General features: G+C 50.6%; 8 protein-coding genes across 8 annotated transcripts; all 8 read left to right on the forward strand.

The window, feature by feature from the left end:
• Nucleotides 1–431: 431 nt before the first annotated feature.
• N7506_010046 (alpha-L-rhamnosidase) lies at nt 432–3,116 on the forward strand (the record flags this gene model as incomplete). The annotated part of the gene is made up of 1 exon (XM_056959339.1): nt 432–3,116. The coding sequence occupies one exon, from the start codon at nt 432–434 to the stop codon at nt 3,114–3,116; it is 2,685 nt and encodes an 894-aa protein (XP_056808729.1).
• Nucleotides 3,117–3,845: 729 nt separating this feature from the next.
• N7506_010047 (RTA1 domain-containing protein) lies at nt 3,846–4,466 on the forward strand (the record flags this gene model as incomplete). Its single annotated transcript, XM_056959340.1, has 1 exon — nt 3,846–4,466. The coding sequence occupies one exon, from the start codon at nt 3,846–3,848 to the stop codon at nt 4,464–4,466; it is 621 nt and encodes a 206-aa protein (XP_056808730.1).
• Nucleotides 4,467–4,852: 386 nt separating this feature from the next.
• N7506_010048 (glutathione S-transferase family protein) lies at nt 4,853–5,726 on the forward strand (the record flags this gene model as incomplete). The annotated part of the gene is made up of 3 exons (XM_056959341.1): nt 4,853–4,932; nt 4,987–5,040; nt 5,102–5,726. The coding sequence occupies 3 exons, from the start codon at nt 4,853–4,855 to the stop codon at nt 5,724–5,726; spliced, it is 759 nt and encodes a 252-aa protein (XP_056808731.1).
• Nucleotides 5,727–5,983: 257 nt separating this feature from the next.
• Nucleotides 5,984–8,228, forward strand: bbp (putative zinc knuckle transcription factor/splicing factor MSL5/ZFM1; the record flags this gene model as incomplete). The annotated part of the gene is made up of 6 exons (XM_056959342.1): nt 5,984–6,429; nt 6,483–6,700; nt 6,896–7,119; nt 7,184–7,292; nt 7,344–7,552; nt 7,611–8,228. 6 exons carry the CDS (start codon nt 5,984–5,986, stop codon nt 8,226–8,228), a joined length of 1,824 nt encoding a protein of 607 aa, XP_056808732.1.
• Nucleotides 8,229–8,695: 467 nt separating this feature from the next.
• N7506_010050 (anion exchange family protein) lies at nt 8,696–10,867 on the forward strand (the record flags this gene model as incomplete). Its single annotated transcript, XM_056959343.1, has 5 exons — nt 8,696–9,006; nt 9,130–9,230; nt 9,292–9,379; nt 9,432–9,928; nt 9,987–10,867. The coding sequence occupies 5 exons, from the start codon at nt 8,696–8,698 to the stop codon at nt 10,865–10,867; spliced, it is 1,878 nt and encodes a 625-aa protein (XP_056808733.1).
• Nucleotides 10,868–11,122: 255 nt separating this feature from the next.
• On the forward strand, nt 11,123–12,746 carry dbp8 (ATP-dependent RNA helicase DBP8; the record flags this gene model as incomplete). Its single annotated transcript, XM_056959344.1, has 2 exons — nt 11,123–11,625; nt 11,687–12,746. The coding sequence occupies 2 exons, from the start codon at nt 11,123–11,125 to the stop codon at nt 12,744–12,746; spliced, it is 1,563 nt and encodes a 520-aa protein (XP_056808734.1).
• Nucleotides 12,747–13,789: 1,043 nt separating this feature from the next.
• On the forward strand, nt 13,790–14,921 carry N7506_010052 (uncharacterized protein; the record flags this gene model as incomplete). Its single annotated transcript, XM_056959345.1, has 3 exons — nt 13,790–14,089; nt 14,151–14,333; nt 14,388–14,921. 3 exons carry the CDS (start codon nt 13,790–13,792, stop codon nt 14,919–14,921), a joined length of 1,017 nt encoding a protein of 338 aa, XP_056808735.1.
• A 1,517-nt stretch (nt 14,922–16,438) lies between these two features.
• On the forward strand, nt 16,439–19,108 carry N7506_010053 (putative glutaminase; the record flags this gene model as incomplete). The annotated part of the gene is made up of 5 exons (XM_056959346.1): nt 16,439–16,707; nt 16,765–17,164; nt 17,215–18,238; nt 18,293–18,434; nt 18,490–19,108. 5 exons carry the CDS (start codon nt 16,439–16,441, stop codon nt 19,106–19,108), a joined length of 2,454 nt encoding a protein of 817 aa, XP_056808736.1.
• Nucleotides 19,109–19,519: the final 411 nt, after the last annotated feature.

Consider the following 19,519-nt stretch of genomic DNA (forward strand, 5'->3'; position numbering starts at 1 on the left):
TCCTTGACACGAGATCATCGTACCGCAATTCTCCACTGGAGTGGATATGGGGCGGGCATGCTCGGCACCATTTACCAAAGGCTCAATGATCAGAGGAGTCGTCATCTGTGTCTCGGCCTGCAGCGTCGGGGAGCGGTGGGGTAAGGCTGAAGTCCCGAAGTAAACCCGGAGGCGACCGGCTAAACCTCGGGCCATGACGCTTATTGCTGCCGGATACAACACATCATGTGAATCTAGATGTCGCGGGGTATTGGAGGGTCTTGGGGGGTCTTGGGACTTCAAATGTGAATGCGATTCTAGGATTTTCTCGGTTTCGGTGGATTTCATCCCGAGCCTGCTCCACCCCTCATTGCTCGTACACATGTACGAGCTAGGAGTATGTCTTTCAGGATCTCCAACTTCCTCAACCTCTTTCTACTCTCTAAAACACGATGGCGCTCACGCAGCCGAAGATAGATTCACTGTCTTTTGAGCAACATTCAACTGGATTTGGAATCGGGATATCCAGTCCTCGCATTTCGTGGACGTTCGCGACTGACGAGAACACACGCGACTGGGAACAAACGGAATATGACATTGAGATAGCCCACGATAAATCTTTCAAATCAGAGTCTTATCATGTCATCAGCTCTGACTCGGTTCTTGTGCCTTGGCCGAGTCATCCATTGGAATCCCGCGGGATAGCCCATGTCCGAGTTCGCTCGTATGGCGGGTTGGTACCAGCGTCGACTGAATGGTCTCGCTGGATGACTGTTGAATGCGGCTTGCTAGACAAGCAAGACTGGACAGCGCGAGCCATAACTGGCGAGGCGAAACAGCCCGAAGGCCCTTTGCGGCCAATCCGCTTTCGAAAGACCTTTTCACTCCCTCATGGTCCAATGCAACGAGCTCGCCTTTACATCACCAGCCTGGGCGTTTTTCAGGCTTACATCAACGGTGCCCCAGTGGGAGACCATTTCATGGCCCCTGGCTGGACGAGTTACCACCATCGCTTGAATTACGAGGTTTTTGATGTCTCGTCTCTTTTGCGCCAGGGAGAGTCAAACACGATCGCAGTCGAGGTCGCCGAAGGTTGGTATGCAACTCGGCTTGGATTTCTCGGAGGTCGTCGATATCTATATGGCGATGAGATGGCTCTGATAGCCCAGCTCGAAGTCGAATCCGCAACGGGTATTGAGCTTGTCGCCGCATCGGATTCAACCTGGAAAAGTCACCAATCTGCGATTATCAGCAGTGAGATATATGACGGAGAGATCTACAATGCGTTAGAAGAGCAGGCTGGATGGAATAGACATACATTTGCCTTGGAGTCATCCTGGACTTCAGTTCGGGAGATCGAATTCCCCAAAGCAGAGCTCGTGGCACCAAATGCTCCTCCAGTGAGGGTGACAGAGACTATCAAGCCAATTCAGATCATTACCACACCTTCTCAAAAGAAGATAGTTGATTTTGGCCAGAATCTAGTCGGGCGAGTCCGCATTCCAAGTCTGAATATTGGGAGCGGCGATACCATCGTTCTGACCCACGCCGAAGTTTTAGAAGATCAGGAGCTGGGAACCCGTCCACTGCGTGTGGCAAAGTGCACTGATAAGGTCACATCTGCAGGCGAAGAGATGGACTGGGCTCCTCAATTCTCATTCCATGGTTTTCGATATGTACAAGTCGAACACTGGGATCCAACTCTGGATAACATTGTTGCAGAGGTCATGCACACAGATCTCAATCGCACTGGCTGGTTCAACTGCTCCCACCCCATGATCAATCAGCTTCATAAAAACGCTACATGGTCTATGCGAGGCAACTTCTTGTCCATTCCCACCGACTGTCCTCAAAGAGATGAGCGACTTGGTTGGACTGGGGATATTCAAGTTTTTGCACCTTCCGCTAGCTTTTTATACAACACATCCGGCATGCTGGGCGACTGGCTCAAGGACCTTGCCCTGGAGCAGCTCGAAAACGCCAATGCGATCCCTCCTTTCGTCGTCCCCAGTGTGATCTCTGAAGAACTTTGGCCCATCTTCCCCCAAGCAATCTGGGACGATGTCACCATCCTCCTTCCGTGGACTTTATACCAAAATTATGGAGACCTTGACATTCTTCGAAGACAATATCCCAGCATGACAGGCTGGCTGGATCGAGGAGTACAACGCGGCCCGGACCGTCTGTGGGATGATAGTCTTTTCCAGCTTGGAGACTGGCTCGACCCTACCGCACCGCCGGATCAACCGGGCAATGCACGGACAGACGGAACACTCGTGGCCGACGCATACCTAGTGCACGTCACAAAAGTACTGGGAGAGATTAGCGCACTTATTGGGGAGTCAACGGACGCTGCTCGATACAATTCTGAGTATCGTAAACTGAAACTCCGATTTCAAGAGAAATATGTCTCTCCAGAAGGCTGGCTCGTTGGCGACACACAGACCGCGCTAGCGCTTGTGCTGGTATTTGACCTTCTCGATAATCCAAACCAGGTAGTGGCAGCAGGTACACGCCTAGCACGATCAGTGCGAAAATCCAAGTTCCAGGTTTCAACAGGTTTCGCTGGTACACCACTGATCACTCATGCACTCACGAAAACCGGGTATCCGCAATTGGCATATCGTATGCTTCAAGAAAAGAATTGCCCATCGTGGGTGTACCCGATCACGATGGGAGCCACGACCATCTGGGAACGCTGGGATAGCATGCTCCCGGATGGGTCAATCAACCCAGGAGAAATGACCAGCTTCAACCACTATGCTTTGGGTTCAATTATCAACTGGTTGCACAAGACTGTTGCTGGTGTGAGTCCACTGGAGCCTGGGTGGCGACACATTCTTGTGCAGCCTATGCCTGGGGGCACAGTCACGTCGGCAGAGGCCATTTATGAGACCTCGTATGGGCGTCTCGAGTGTAGATGGGAGGTGAAGGATGGAAGTGCTTTCCATCTTGAGATGATCATACCGCCGAATTCGAAGGCTCGTGTCATCCTACCGAGTCAGTCTGGAGAAGAGGATGGTCAGTGGATTGGATCGGGAAAGTATGAGTTTACAACGACATTCCAAAGCCAGGCTGATTGGCCTCCGAAGGCACTTTTGCCCCCTATGTTTGAGTCCGAGGACAGCTTTGTTTAAGAGATAGATTCTAGCGTTGTTAGAATTTTGGAGCCTTGGAGGCTTGTGTCTATCTAGCGTTGGAACTTCCGACGTTGACAGGTTGTTTGTGCTGGTCCCCACTCAATCACGCCTTGGGGATTATACTAGATGGAAACGAACCAAGTGTCGGTTTTTTGAAGCTTCTGCATACATGGGTGTTCTTTTTAAAGAATTTTATCCGCGTATAGAAGTGGGTTGGCGGGCGTGAGTCCATTTTTGGACTAGATCCCCTGTTTTGGTTTTAATATGGGTCCTTTCTATACGCGTATCCGCACCGATCTATCAAAAATGCAAATTCTATATTCAGAACTGTGATGCCCATACCTTATAAAATTGCTTCGTCTCGTCCTTTGGATAACGGTAGACACAGCTTTGCTTCTTTTCTGCAGATACGGACACAAAAAGTCATCTCACAATGCACGAACTCGCATCTCGAGGCTATACATTTTGGAACTATGCTCCATCAATACCTGCAGCAGTCATTTTTATGCTGATATTTATTGTGATGACCGGCCTTCATTCTTGGAAGCTTTTTAGCACAAGAACTTGGTTTTGCATATCATTCACCCTTGGCGGCTTTTGTATGTGAACTCTTCTATGCAATGACACTTCCTCCTCACTTGAAGAACATACACTTACTTGAAGGATTTGCTAGTTGAGATCATCGGATATATCGGTCGATGCGTTGCGCATAACAAGACCACAGCGATGGGGCCATATATAGTCGCCAATATGTTCGTCCTCCTCGGCCCTACCTTGTTCGCTGCGTCTATCTACATGACCCTCGGGCGTCTCATTCGCCGAGTTGACGGAGAGCACCTTTCACCGATTCGTGTGTCGCGTCTCACAAAAACCTTCGTCTGGGGCGACGTATTATCCTTCATTGTCCAGGGCAATTCCTCTTCTCTTTCCGTTCTGGGCTATGCCACGTGGGGAAAGGTGTGTGTGGTTGCCGGATTGGCGATTCAACTGGTGTCATTTTCCCTTTTCTGGGTAACTGCCATTGTGTTCGCGAGACGGCTTCGTCGTGCGCCGACCGCACAGTGTCTGAAGCCGGGCATTCCCTGGAAACGATCATTGCACATGCTCTATTCTGTCAGTGCTCTGATTTTGATCCGTTCTATCTTCCGGATCGTTGAATATGTCATGGACAACGACGGATATCCCCTGAAGCACGAATGGACAATGTATGTCTTTGACAGTGTGCCGATGGCTGCTGTCATGGTGATCTTCTTCATTTGGTATCCTAACCAGATGAGTCTCGATGCACGCGAGGACCCCGAGAGAAGCATACCTTTGGCACATAGCTATTCCGGGGTCCAAGGCTGAGCATAGTATGTTTCTTGTTGAATGCTGCTTCTGTTTCGAAGGCAAGCTTGGTGTTTTGATTTTTCATGATTATTGTCCATGTATAGATGGAGTTAGACCTTACTTGTGAACTTGGAATGTATTCGTCCATTTGCTCAGGTGTGCTTCACACCATAAGATTCGCAATATTATGCGTCAATGGCTTGATTATTCAACCATCCGTCTCGGGGTAACCTCTCGTTGTCCGAGCTCGCGGAACATTCGATGAGCTTATAAATCCACGAAGTGGGGGTCCGGGGAGCTCCCGCATCTTCTTGCACTTAAATCACATCATCACCCGGCAGTGATCTTTCAACAGACTATTCTTTCTATTGATTCTTTCTCAAGTTTACTAGCATTCAGTCAATATGAGCCAACCCGACATCACTCTCTACACCACTCAGACCCCAAATGGGATCAAGATCTCCATTGCACTGGAGGAGCTTGGGTATGTCGGCTTTCGAGCTCCACCTATGGAATGTGAAGATTAACAAGCCGGCAGACTACCCTACAAGGTCGAGAAAATCGATATCTCGAAGAATACTCAAAAGGAAGAGTACGTGATCCGGCGATTACACGTCATCGTACTCATACAGAGTTGCTAACCGCTGTTACAGCTGGTTCCTCAAGATTAACCCCAACGGCCGCATTCCCGCATTGACGGACACATTCAGTGATGGCCAGCAAATTCGACTGTTCGAATCCGGCAGTATTCTGGAATACTTGGCAGAGCAATATGATACGGACCACAAGATCTCTTTCCCCAGAGGCACGCGGGAATACTACGAGATGAAGTCTTGGCTGTACTTCCAGAATGCAGGCCTGGGACCCATGCAAGGCCAAGCCAATCACTTCTCGCGGTACGCGCCCGAGCGCATTGAATATGGTGTGAACCGATATGTCAACGAGTCCCGTCGTTTGTACGGCGTGTTGGACAAGCACCTCGCTGAATCCAAATCTGGATATCTTGTGGGCGACCACGTCTCGATCGCTGATATCTCACACTGGGGTTGGGTGGCCGCTGCAGGATGGGCTGGAATCGACATTGAGGAGTTCCCGCACGTCAAGGCTTGGGAAGAGCTGATTGCACAGCGACCCGGAACTGAGAAGGGCCGACATGTCCCTTCCCCTCACACCATCAAGGAGCTGCTGAAGGACAAGGCGGCGACAGACAAGCAGGCTGCGGAAGCTCGTTCGTGGATCCAGCAAGGCATGGCCGCTGACTCCAAGAGCAAGGCCTAGAATAAGCGAACATAAATAAATTAAGGACAAATCATATGACATTCAGATACGGAGTTAAGTGAGATAACAATAATAATGAAACTCTCTCAAACGATCCAGAGCTCACCTCAATCTAAAAAAGCGTGCTCACCGCTTTCGATCTGCCTGACTTAATCACGTGAATGGCCACTTCTTATCCGCCTTTGAAGCTTCTCGCTTTTCTGTCTCAAACCCTGCATCACTGACCAAGCTCACCTATCTTATTTAAGACAGCAGTCATGGCTTGGCGCAATCAAGGAATCACTGGTTCCAACAACATCCCGCTGGGGCGGCGACGCATGGGCGGCGATGATGAGGAGGAAAGCCATGCAGCGACCCCTTCGTCTATGCCTCCGTCCATGGGTCCCGATGGCCCTAAGCGTGGCCGCAGCCCTGCAAGAGGTATTTTCTTTCCACAGGCGCATGTTTCACCGATCACCCAGGCTAATCTTTATTCCTGCACAGCTGAACCCGTCCTCGCTGCCGATGGATCCAAGAGGCGCAAGAAGCGCAACCGTTGGGGTGACCAACAGGAGAACAAGGCTGCTGGCCTCATGGGCTTGCCGACCATGATTATGGCAAACTTCACCAGCGAACAGCTTGAAGCCTATACGCTTCACCTTCGTATTGAGGAGATCAGCCAAAAGCTTCGGATCAACGATGTAGTTCCTGGCGATGGCGATAGGTATGTACTTTTCGTTTCTTCCTCTTCTGGTATACTAACATTATTCGTCGCAGATCTCCCTCTCCCGCGCCCCAATACGACAACTTCGGTCGACGTGTGAACACTCGTGAATACCGTTACCGAAAGCGACTCGAAGATGAGCGTCACAAATTAGTCGAAAAGGCCATCAAGACCATTCCTAACTACAACCCGCCCTCTGACTACAGACGCCCGACCAAGACCCAGGAGAAGGTCTACGTGCCCGTGAATGACTATCCAGAGATTAACTTCAGTATGATAACTAACCCTCTAACTCCTAACCATTCTTCCATTGTGTCTGTCATGAGTCCCTGCTCGACTCGAGTTGACAAGTCATACCTCTTCGGATGTCCTCAGCTCGTTTCTTGCCAAACCTTGGTGCTTAATGCTGCACATGTTCTAAGAAAATACCGGATCACTAACACTTAACTCTTGCTACTTTTTACAGTTGGCTTACTTATAGGACCCCGTGGAAACACTCTCAAGAAGATGGAAACCGAGTCCGGTGCTAAAATCGCCATTCGAGGCAAAGGCTCCGTCAAAGAAGGAAAGGGCCGATCTGATGCCGCCCACGGTAGCAACCAGGAAGAAGATCTCCACTGTCTGATCATGGCCGACACCGAGGAAAAGGTGAACAAGGCCAAGAAGCTTGTTCATAACGTTATTGAAACAGTGAGTTTTGTCCTATAAACCTTGGAAGCCCAAGCAAGAACTTGGTATTGACACAGTTGACTAGGCCGCCTCTATTCCTGAAGGCCAGAACGAGCTTAAGCGCAACCAACTGCGTGAGCTGGCTGCTCTCAACGGTACCCTCCGTGACGACGAAAACCAAGCTTGTCAGAACTGTAAGTGCTCAAACACACCTTTTGCGATGAAACTTTTTCTAATTTTGTCAGGTGGTCAAATCGGACATCGCAAGTATGACTGCCCTGAGCAGCGCAACTTCACCGCCAACATCATCTGTCGCGTTTGTGGCAATGCCGGCCATATGGCCCGCGATTGTCCCGACCGCCAGAGAGGCAGCGACTGGCGCAACGGTCCCGGTCCGGACAGACAAGGCCCTCGTGGTAGCGGTACTGGCGATGCTGTGGACCGTGAGATGCAGGTATGTGTTTCCCCCTTCCATCTACATCTGCCAAACCTCGTACTAACAATTTTCCTAGCAACTCATGAACGAGCTTTCCGGTGGTGGTGCTGCTCCTGGCGAATACGAGCCCCGCCGTATCGAAGCTGGTCCCGGTGGTGCTGATGGTTACCCTGATGACCGTGACGCTAAGCCTTGGCAACAGCGTGGTCCTCCTCCCCAGAGCGACGTGGCTCCCTGGCAACAGCGCCGTGACCCCCGTCCCCGTGATGACTACGGACGTGGCGACTATGGAAACCGCGACGACTATGGCTCTCGCGGTCAAGGTGGTCCCGCCCCTTGGGCCATGCAGAACCAGGGCCGCGACTATGGCTACGGAGCTCAAGGAGGGTACGCTGCTCCTGGAACTGCCCCCGGCGCTGCTCCTGGTGCCGCTCCCTGGCAACAACCGGCTCCTCCTGGTGGACAGCCTGCCTACGGAGGCTACGGTGCATACCCCGCCTACCCCCCCTGGAATGGGCGCTCCTGGTGCTGCGCCTCCTGGCATGGGCGCGCCTCCTCCCCCCTCCTGGCATGGCTCCGTCGTACTATGGAGCTGCTGGCAGTCCTCCCCCTCCTCCTCCCCCTGGTGACGCGCCCCCACCCCCTCCTCCCAGTGACCAGCCTCCTCCCCCCCTCCTCCCCAGTGATAAAGTAATTCTGAAGTGAAACTGTTTATTCGTCTAAAGTCTGCTATTGGGAATTTTCTTCAAAAAAAGCGTCCAATTGACCCCACGATTTGGTCCGAAAAGCTCACGAACCTTGTCCAATGGTTTCTTAAAACAACAGTTGGCGATGTTTTCTCCGGCTTTAATTGCGTATTAATACTTCTAGCCGTCAATCACTTATGTTCTCTGCTACCTTGTTTTCTCGTATTGTATGAATCACGCAGTAATCCCTGATGTGGTAGTTTGGTAGTGAGAGAATGAAGCTTGAAGAGCCCCACAACGCGGTCTTGGCTTTTTCTCCAACTTATTTTCTCCGCAAAATCGAACACCTTGACTCATGCCCTTGCGGCCATCTAATGCTACGTAATCTTGCCTGAACTGCCGAAGCTTGTAACTCTCCCACTGTCTGTGCTGCGCAAGAGAGCCAGCTCCACCCTGTCCCTGTCCAGGATCGACAATGCATTCCGCTCAGCGCAAATCCTCGGGACAGTCGCAGCGGCAGTCATCACTACGCTCAACGCGATCAGCAATAGCTGCCGGCACTTCAATGCGACAATCTGATCTCTCTACTGAACAGCAGGGCGTGGCCCAGCCTCATGATGACAGCCAACGCCATGTGCCGGTGGTGACATCGAAATGGTGGCATGTGCACCTATTTCGTGGCATGGTGAACGACGTGAAACGCAGAGCACCTTACTACTGGAGTGACTGGACTGATGCTTGGGATTATCGCGTCGTGCCTGCGACAATTTATATGTATTTCGCTAAGTATGTTGGCCCCGTTTTAATATCCAAACACAATTTGTTCGACAAGGTTTTTCAGTAGCTCACGGTATTTTGTAGTATCTTGCCTGCTTTGGCGTTCTCCTTGGACATGTTCGAGAAAACCAGCCAGAGCTATGGTGTCAATGAAGTTCTTCTTGCATCCGTTCTCGGCGCTATTGTATTTGCTCTTTTTGCAGCTCAGCCGTTGGTTATCGTGGGCGTTACTGGTAAGTACCTGTGCTGATTCCCCCATGCATGATCGCTGAGTATTAATGTTGATCCTCATAGGCCCAATCACTGTGTTCAACTATACTGTCTATGATATCATTGCTCCTCGAGGGACTCCCTATCTTGCTTTCATGTGCTGGATCGGAATGTAAGTGGTGATATCCATTGATGGCTATGAGGCCCACTGACATGACCTGCAGTTGGTCTCTGATCATGCATTGGGTGTTGGCCATTACCAATGCCTGTAATGGGCTTACCTATGTCACGCGTTTCTCTTGCGACATTTTTGGATTCTACGTTGCTTGCATCTACCTGCAAAAGGGTATCCAAGTCTTGACCAGACAATGGGGCTCTGTAGGAGACACATCTGCCTATTTGAGCATCATGGTGGCACTCCTTGTCTTGATGAGTGCATGGATCTGTGGTGAGTTGGGGAACAGTAATTTCTTCAAGCGTTTCATTCGGAAGTTCCTCGAAGACTATGGGACACCCTTGACAATCATTTTCTTCACCGGATTTGTTCACATCGGTCACATGAGGGATGTTGACGTTGCTACACTTCCTACTAGCAAGGCTTTCTTCCCAACCCTCGACCGTTCCTGGCTGGTTCGCTTCTGGGATATAAGTATTGGAGATATCTTCCTTGCTATACCCTTTGCACTTTTACTCACCATTCTCTTCTATTTCGATCACAATGGTAAGTGCTGGCAAGTGGCACAGGTATCTCGGTGTATGAACTAACACATTGCTTGCAGTATCATCTTTGATCGCCCAAGGAACTGAGTTCCCGCTTCGAAAGCCAGCTGGATTCCATTGGGACATCTGGCTCCTTGGACTGACCACTTTCGTGGCTGGTATCCTGGGAATTCCTTTCCCGAACGGTCTCATTCCCCAGGCTCCATTCCACACGGCTGCACTCTGCGTCACCCGCCAAGTTGCGGACGAGGATGACACCAACAAGGGCAAAGCCATCAGAATCACAGACCATGTAGTTGAGCAGCGTGTTAGCAACTTGACACAAGGTCTCTTGACTCTGGGCACAATGACTGGGCCTCTTCTCATCGTTCTCCACCTGATACCACAGGGCGTGATGGCTGGTCTCTTCTTTGTCATGGGAGTCCAAGCCCTTCAAGGCAACGGCATAACCCAAAAACTGATGTTCCTTGCACAAGACAAGAAATTCACCCCTGCTTCTGATCCTCTGAAGAGAATCGAGCGTCGTACTGCAATCTGGGCTTTTGTCATTCTCGAACTAGTTGGCTTCGGTGCGACTTTCGCTATCACCCAGACTATTGCGGCGATTGGATTCCCCGTCATCATTCTGCTTTTGATTCCTGTGCGCTCGTTCCTTTTGCCAAAATGGTTTACCCGAGAGGAGCTCGCAGCACTGGATGGACCGACCGCCAGTCCATTCACCATGGAAAGCGTTGGTGGTACACATGGAATGGATGATGATGATGAGGCGGTGGCTACTGGGGCTCAGGGAGTCTCACATGGAGGCGAAGGGGTACTAAGAGGCAGAATCTCCACTTCTCCTGAATCTTCAACAGAGGAAAACGACTTGGAGCGAGGTGAGTCGTATGAGCTCCCATCTCGAGCGTCGCACAGGAGGGGCACGACTAGCCAAGTCGACTAGACTATATTGCGCTGGTTATAATTGCGATCAATGACCCTACCAACAAAGACACCTTGGGCCTTCGTTATTTTCTGGTAATATTTGCCTAGTCAAAGAGGGCAAAATCAAACAATCTTATTCAAACCGCTTCTTGTATACGGTGCACGTGACACGATCGCCCCCTTGTATTTCAGGCCGCGATATATTTACCGCCTGTTGGAGATAACTTTTCTGCCATGAAATTATTTTGACCTGATAGACAAGATCGCAAACAAAATGGCGCCCCCAAAACCGACCAAGGCAGAGCCTGAGGACTCTGATGTGTCTGATTCATCCGATATCGAACAGCCTGACACCGAAGACCGCGCCCCCAAGCGCCGTCGTCTCTCGGAGTCCTCAAACGACTCATATGTCGCTCCTGCGCCGCTCCCCACTCTCTCCCGTATTAAGAAGAAGGGCGAGGTAGTAGACGAGCCTGAAGAGGAGGAAGAGGAACCGGTCACAATCGCCGACGCAATTGAGCTTGGTCGAAACAGCGATCACTCCACCTTTTCAACACTAGATGTGGCACCATGGCTCGTCGCTTCATTGTCGACACTGTCGATCAAGCGGCCGACTGCTATTCAGAAAGCGTGTATTCCTGAGATCTTGAAAGGAAAGGACTGTATCGGAGGAAGCCGAACTGGTTCCGGAAAGACTATGGCTTTTGCGGTCCCGATCATGCAGCAATGGTCTATGAATCCTTTCGGCATTTACGCTTTGATCTTGACCCCGACTCGGTATGTCTACTATTCTGTCCTGTCGTGTCTTCGGTCTAGTGGCTAACAACTTATCTTCCAGTGAGCTTGCTCTTCAGATTTACGAACAATTCAGAGCCGTCTCCGCACCCCAAAATATGAAGCCCATCCTGGTTGTCGGAGGCATGGACATGCGCCAACAAGCTATCGACCTTGCCAACCGGCCCCATGTCGTCATCGCAACTCCCGGTCGACTGGCGGATCACATCAAAACGTCTGGCGAAGATACTATTGCCGGTCTCCGCCGTGTCAAGATGGTTGTTCTGGATGAGGCAGATCGGCTCTTGGCCAGTGGGCCAGGAAGCATGCTCCCAGACGTGGAAACATGTCTCGGTTCATTGCCTCCGTCTTCCGAGCGTCAAACCCTGCTGTTCACAGCCACCATGACCCCGGAGGTGCGGGCATTGAAGTCTATGCCCCCAGCAGGCGACAAGCCACCCGCCTACATGACCGAGATCGGCACCGAAAACCAGGGCAAGATCCCGCCAACCCTCAAACAGTCATACTTGAAGGTCCCAATGACGCACCGCGAAGCCTTCCTGCACGCACTTCTCTCGACCGAAGAAAACGTTACAAAACCAGTCATCGTCTTCTGCAACCACACCAAAACATGTGATCTGCTAGAGCGCACCCTCCGTCGTCTCGGTCACCGTATCACCTCCCTCCACAGTATTCTCCCTCAATCCGAGCGCACAGCCAACCTTGCTCGTTTCCGAGCTACTGCTGCCCGCGTCCTAATTGCCACAGACGTTGCCTCGCGTGGTCTTGATATTCCGTCCGTGAGCTTGGTGGTCAACTTCGATGTCCCGCGTAACCCAGATGACTACGTGCACCGTGTTGGTCGTACGGCGCGTGCGGGACGAACTGGTGAGGCTGTCACGCTGGTTGGACAGCGTGATGTTGAGCTGATTCTTGCGATTGAGGAGCGTGTTGGTCGCCAGATGGAGGAGTTCGAACAGGAGGGCGTCAATATCGAGAGTCGTGTTGTTCGTACTGGTGTGCTGAAGGAAGTTGGTTCTGCTAAGCGTGAAGCCATGGGCGAGATTGAGGAGGGTAGGGATATCCTCGGAAGAAAGCGTAACAAGCTGAAGAAGGTCCGGTGAAGAACTATGATTGTATAGATGCTTGATACCTTTTACCAAAATTAATTGATTTAGCGATTACCTACGGAGTGTTGCCCTTGCGTCTGGGTTCATGCATCTACCCAGATACATCACCGTGTAGCACGTGGAGTTGTAGTGCAGTTGTCCCCGCGAGAGCTTGACATTTTCCAAGGGTTGGAAGAGATACCTCAGGCTTCGGTCGCGAGAAGACTGCAAAGTTGTGTACACCTTGAGAGTGCATGTAATTTTGTGAAAGAATTCTTTTCAGATCAATCACATTAGCAGAGTTATGCGGGCATCTACTGAGCATAGACCAAGTGTTTGATAGAGCATTTCCATCAAATTGCAGTTTACATCCTCAAACTTGGAAGCCCAAGAGAATTCCCATCCTCAGTGATTGTTGAACCCATTAAGTGCCAGAATCTGTGTCATACAGGATTGAAGTCAAACAAATCACGCGAGAGCAAATCGACGTATCCACCCTATAATGGCATTGTCACACAGAGACCATTGTCATGCACGATATACTCGACGCGACTGTGTATAAAGTACGCAGTACGCAGTACAGAATAACGCGAAGGACCCCCTTTTTCGCCCGCCAATATGAATTGGCTAGACTGGAGTAAGTTGCCCTTAAGCTAACCCTCGTAGCCCGTATGTGGGGTCTAAACACCGACGCGAAGATGGTTGACGAGATGCAAACCCATACAGCAATTGATTTGGCTAGATTTCACAGAATACAAAAGTCCATTGTATCGTTGAGATTGTTGAACAGTAAAATCGCAATTGACAGAAGAGAAAAGCGAGAAGAGTGAGAGGAAGACCCTACGCGTGCTCAACACGGTGTGGGGCCCAAGTCCGTGCTCTATACAAGCTAGTATCACCACACGCGATCGACGCGCGAGACCGTTTTATTTTCTGACTCCCTTCCTTCTTCATTTCTTGTCTTTCCTATATATTTTTGCCTCGAGGCTTCTGCATAACCCGGAGATTTCGAGTGCTACTACTAAATTTTCTCAATCCCCACCTCCGCAACCTGCACAATGAACTCAACTGCGGTGCAATTCAGTCCGGTCAAGGATGGACGTCGAATCCTCGGCGAGAAGGACACCAACGCGTGTCTATCTCCCGCCCACACCAAACACTCATACCCAGTGGTGGGAACACCCGTGAAGCGGACGATTGCAACGTCACCCCGGAAGCTACTTCCTTCTCCGATATTTGCCGGTCAGAAACGGACAAGAGATCAATTGGATGAGACAGAGGAGAACATAGAGCCTGCAAAGCAGCGCGAAGCTTCTCCGCAGCCCGTTCAAACACCAGAGAACCAGATGAAAGGCCAGGTAAGCTCATGGAAAAGGGAATTGATGGGTGTCGGACAGCTAATCTGACGCGCAATGGTAGCTATATAACACATCCAACGTGATGGACTCACACATTCCCACACCCCAAAATTCACAGCCCGAACGCGACGAGACACAACAAACCGAAACTGAAACCGAAGCCTTCGACGTTCCCCGCACACCAGAGGAAGAGACGCGTAGCGTCCCAGATGACTCTGACGCGCGGAAAGTGTTTATCCAAGAGGTATGCGAAGCAGCACAAGGCTCTCCGCGGGCAGATATCTAACAACTGGAACAGAAAGCAAGCCTCCTCCGCTCAAGGCTACAAAGTGCCATGCGCAATGTGGCAGACCACCAATTCGACCGCCGGGTCTCGGATCTAGACGCACATAGCCGCAAATGCCCCCGACTCTCATTCTCCGTCCTCTCCACACCACCCCTCTCGTCGCGCAAGCAATTCACCACATTCCCTTCCTCGTCATCCCAACTGAAGACGCCACGAATTGGCACTTCCGCGTTCATTTCTACTCCCTTCCACAGCACCCCCGACCTCCCGGGTCGACCATCCCCATTGTCTTCCAGCATTGTGCAGCCTCGTGCGAAGAAGCATTCGCAACGAACACCACCTAGACACCTTGGATCTCCCATGCAGCTCAGCAGCCCGCCGGCTACGGTCGTTCGGCACGAGCAAGAACGACAAACGAGCTTGGGGCCGAGAGCTGAGCTGATGAATAGCGAGATCTCGCCTTCTCAGCGAGGAGACGCGGTCGACGGTCTACTCAAGCTTATGAGTACGGCAGGAAACCAGAGTTCTGACGCTTGGACAGGGTGATTTGGGATGATAATTCCCTTTTTTTGTTTCTGTGTTGATATTACCCCGGATTGATGCTTCAGGCAGCAGGTTCGAGGAAACATGTCTCATTGCATTGAGCATGCAATGTGCAGCATGTCGTTTATAGATCGGCATTGAGTATTTACATACACATGGGTATTTTGTTAAAGGTGTTTGGTTTTTGGGGACATCGTTGGAGTTTTCGGGTTGGAAGCATGCAGCATGATTAGAATAATCACTATAGGCTGCAATCAATGATACCATTTGTTCAATCAAGTCCTCGGAAAGCTGAAGGCCACGGTGCTGCTATCTCACCCCTTTTGCTTGAGATATCATTTCTGCGTGTATGGAGCAGTCAAGCTTAGGCTGATGCGTACATGTAGAGGGTATCAAACAGGGGTACATCCTTAGCTTAGCGTAATACATACAAATGGAAGTACTGGCCAAAAGAGTCAGTTAAAAGACCAAATAAGGGCTGCCTGGCATAACAAATACCAGCTGGGTGAGGTGTCGCATGTCCTGATTTCGCGCCAGCCTAATCCCCAAAGGGCCCAATCCTCTCCATCTGTTGGGTCAGTTTCCTTCCCGAAGTACTGGGTTCAAATCCTAGTCCCGATGTCCAGCTGAATTTGTCATATCTTTTTTTGCTTTCTTTCTTTTTGGTTTGTTTGTACATACTGCGATACAGGGTGTGCTGATGGGATATCAACAAAGCCGTATACATCTTGGCTCTCAGCGAATCAGGCTAGCAACCTGGAGGAGAGCCAAAACCTACAGTATGAAAGGTGAAGAGATGAACGTCTAGAAGTATACCAGTCCCATATGACTGAAAGGAGCAACGGTCGAAGCCCGAGGCTCCGGTGCCTCAGTGAGACTGGAACAGTACACTCGTATTGGTTTCTAGAGCCCCTTGCTTTTGGATGTTGCAAAGTGTTTTTCGACAAATCAGATCTGATCGAATGTACCTGAGGTTCTGTATGATATGTTTGTACGGTACATGCACATATTTGAAACGCGAGAAAGCTCTCCGCATGACATCATCGAGACTCTGAAGATGAGATGATCAGAGCTTCTCGAGGATCCTTTCTGTCTCTGGCTCTCATTCTCTCTCTCTCTCTTCATCCTCCCCTCAATCCTCCTGTCTACCCGCCCGAATATCGTGTTCTGTTTGCCTCCAATTCCGGCTAAACAGCAACTTGCAGGTAACCCTTTCCCCGCATTTCCAGCTTCCCCATCTGGAAATTCACTTTTTCCCTCTCGCCCTCTTTTTTGAGTGAAACACCCCTGTTATAAACATTCTAACTCCTCTCTGACAACTTGTAGTGAATATTGGGCAGCCTTCAGGTAATCATGTCCCACTGATTCTATCCCTTCACCTCTCCATATCCCTCCCTGTATACCCGGTCCTCCACACGAAACACCTCTAACCGTGTTTCAGGACCACCTTCGTTACAAAATCCATATCACTACTGCCTGAGGGGCTCACACTACACTCTCGATCGTTGCAGAGAGCTACAATGAGACTCATACCCCTGGCCCTGGCTGCTGTCTTGGCAGCGGTCAGTACCGCGTCTACACTCGAACCTCCCGTGGTGCCTCTAGTCGTTCGAAACCCTTACCTGAGTGCTTGGCTTCCCAATGCCCGAGAAGTGCCATGGGCCAGATGGCCCATCTTTTGGAACGGAGACCATGTGGGTCTTGCGTTGATGGCCCACATCCCGAGTCAAGGCGCCGTCTATCCTCTTTTGGGCAGGCCGCAGGACTCCCTGCAGAAGAAGGATAGCAGGTACGAGTCGCAGTCCTCCGTACTATATCCGTCGATTCAATTGCTAACATCTTACAGCTACCATATCAAGTACCCCTCCTACCTCGGTACTACGTACGATGCATCGACCACAAACCTCACCTACAGCATTGATGCCGGCTCTTCATATCCACTTAATCTCACTATCTCGTTTCTCTCGCCCATCACACCGACGTCCACTCTGCGACAGTCAATACCTGCAGCGTATGTGACCATCGATGTCCAAGGCGATGTTGACGTGAACATCTACATGGATGTGACCGGCCAATGGCTCAGTAAAGACGCCAGAAACAACATCAACTGGGAAAGAGGCACTTTGAAGACAGATAGTCAACAGGCCCACCTGCAAAGGTGGCAAGTGCGTAGAGAGACGGAAGAGTTGTTGTCGGAAAATGACGATCACGCTGAATGGGGCACACTCAATTTCGCTGGACCTACTGTATGTTCCCACCCGCAGAACAAACGCTTCAATTTTTTTGCTGACCAAAGAACCAGGATGCGAGGTATCAGTCCGGATCAGACACTGATGTGCGTCGTACCTTCGCCAGCACCGGTACTGTTGACAACTCCAACGACAACAAGTTCCGCGCCATCCACGACCGTTGGCCTGTCTTTGCGTTCTCCCAATCGTTCAACCTAGGTCATTCATCTAGTAGCTACTCAGACAGTGTGACTTTCACTCTCGCACTCATTCAGGACCCAGTCATTCAATATGCCTCCTCTCGGGGCCTAACTTTGATGCGACCCTTGTGGGAGTCATGGTACCCAACGGTTGAAGAATTACTGAGCTTCCACTACCAAGACTTCGCTCATGCTAGCGCATTGGCATCGAATTATTCCCAGCAGCTTGCGGATGATGCATACCTTTCGGGTGCCAGCGACTACGTCGACATCGTCGCTCTTTCCGCTCGTCAGGTTATGGGATCGACTGTCTTTGCAGGAACCCCAGATGATCCTATCCTGTTTCTGAAGGAGATTTCCTCTGATGGAAACCTACAGACAATCGATGTCATCTATCCTGCCTTCCCATTCTTCTTATACACCAACCCTCGCTGGTTATCATACCTTTTGGAGCCTCTGATTGAGCACATGCTCAGTGGGCAATACCCCAATACCTATGCCATGCATGATTTGGGTACACACTTCCCCAACGCTACCGGTCATCCTGACGGGAACGATGAAAGGATGCCAGTGGAAGAGTGCGGAAACATCCTCATCATGGGACTGGCTGTTGTGAACTCCCTTCGATACCAAGACCCCACAGAGGCTTCCTCAATCTGGTCAACCTTGGGTTCATCGTCGCCTGAAGTCGGTAGCAAGTCTCGTGAGGCTCACAAATTGTTCCATTTGAATGATCAGCAAACCCTCGATGGAATTGCCCTCCAAGATGGTAAATGGGGTGGTGGTGATGAAGGCGAGCGCTTGGCCGAGGAATGGATTAAGCGCAGCTACACTCTGTGGAAACAGTGGACTGGATACTTGGTGGAGTACAGTCTGAAGCCCGAGAATCAACGTGAGAATAGCTCTTTCTGTGCGCATCCTTTCCCCTCAAGTTGACCAAATATAGTTTCTACCGATGACTTTGCTGGTCCTTTGGCTCTTCAGTCCAACCTGGCTCTGAAGGGAATCATTGGCATCAATGCAATGAGCAAGATCGCCGCGCTTGCTGGGAATGATACCGATGCTCAATATTACAAGGCAAGTCATTTGTATCATTGTCTCTTATGCATGTTCTGACTAACTCGCCAAATAGCAAACCGCCAGTGACTACGTCGCAAAGTGGGAGAAGTATGCCATGTCGTGGGACAACACTCATGCTAAGCTATCCTACGACTGGGCTGGCTCTTGGACGACTCTCTACAACCTCTACGCCGATGCCCAGCTCTGCTTCCATCTGGAAAACACTGACACTGAAACTCCTGGGTTCGTCCCTCGCCACATCTACCAGAAGCAATCAATCTGGTATGACCATGTTCGTCAGAAGTTCGGTCTTCCCCTCGACAGCCGTCATCTATATACCAAGACCGACTGGGAGTTCTTCTCAATGGCAGTCGTCTCGAAGCCTGTGAGGGCGGAGATCTTGGAGTCTGTTGCCCTGTGGGTCAACGAGACCGCTAGCAATGGACCTTTCACAGATCTGCACAACACTGAGGGCGACGGAGGCTTTGCTGAGGGCACCAGGTTCCGTGCTCGGCCTGTGATTGGAGGTCACTTTGCATTCCTCGCGTTGGAGCGTGCTTGTGGTGGTAAAGCTATGTCGGGTCTGAAATTCCTTGACGAGGTGGATGATGAACTCATGACGGTCTGGACCCAGAACGCCATGTCTGCGGCGCAAGAGTTCAAGGACCCTGTCGGATATCGACAGAGGGAGGGAGAGCTATAGATGCGCTTGCGTCTCATTGGCAATGGGGGGACCGCGGGATGACGTTGGATCTGACGTCCATCAAAGTCCCTTTTTACCTATATTCCTAGCCCGGGCTAGGCTTTGACAGGTTTGGATCCTATCATTAGTAAATAGTTGGAACCCATTCTATATTCCTATAAGACTCTTTCAGCTCTACAGCAACATCACCTCTAACCCATGTACTCCGTAGAGCCTCGGAGATTGGAGTAATAGCTTAGATCGTTACATAGAGAGATAGAATAAGCAGACATGTCCCGTAATTCAATTGAAGATTTCTTTGCGTTCCTATTTTTTTGTTTGACTTCTGAAACGAATCAAATTACATGGGCCGTCGAATTCAGTCATCCAATTCGCGTTTGCTCACCGAAGGCAAATGTAAACACACACACA

Source organism: Penicillium brevicompactum, assembly GCF_028827555.1.
Source record: "Penicillium brevicompactum strain IBT 35665 chromosome Unknown utg000006l_segment0_segment0, whole genome shotgun sequence".
In the NCBI taxonomy this organism is placed as follows: Eukaryota; Fungi; Ascomycota; class Eurotiomycetes; order Eurotiales; family Aspergillaceae; genus Penicillium; species Penicillium brevicompactum.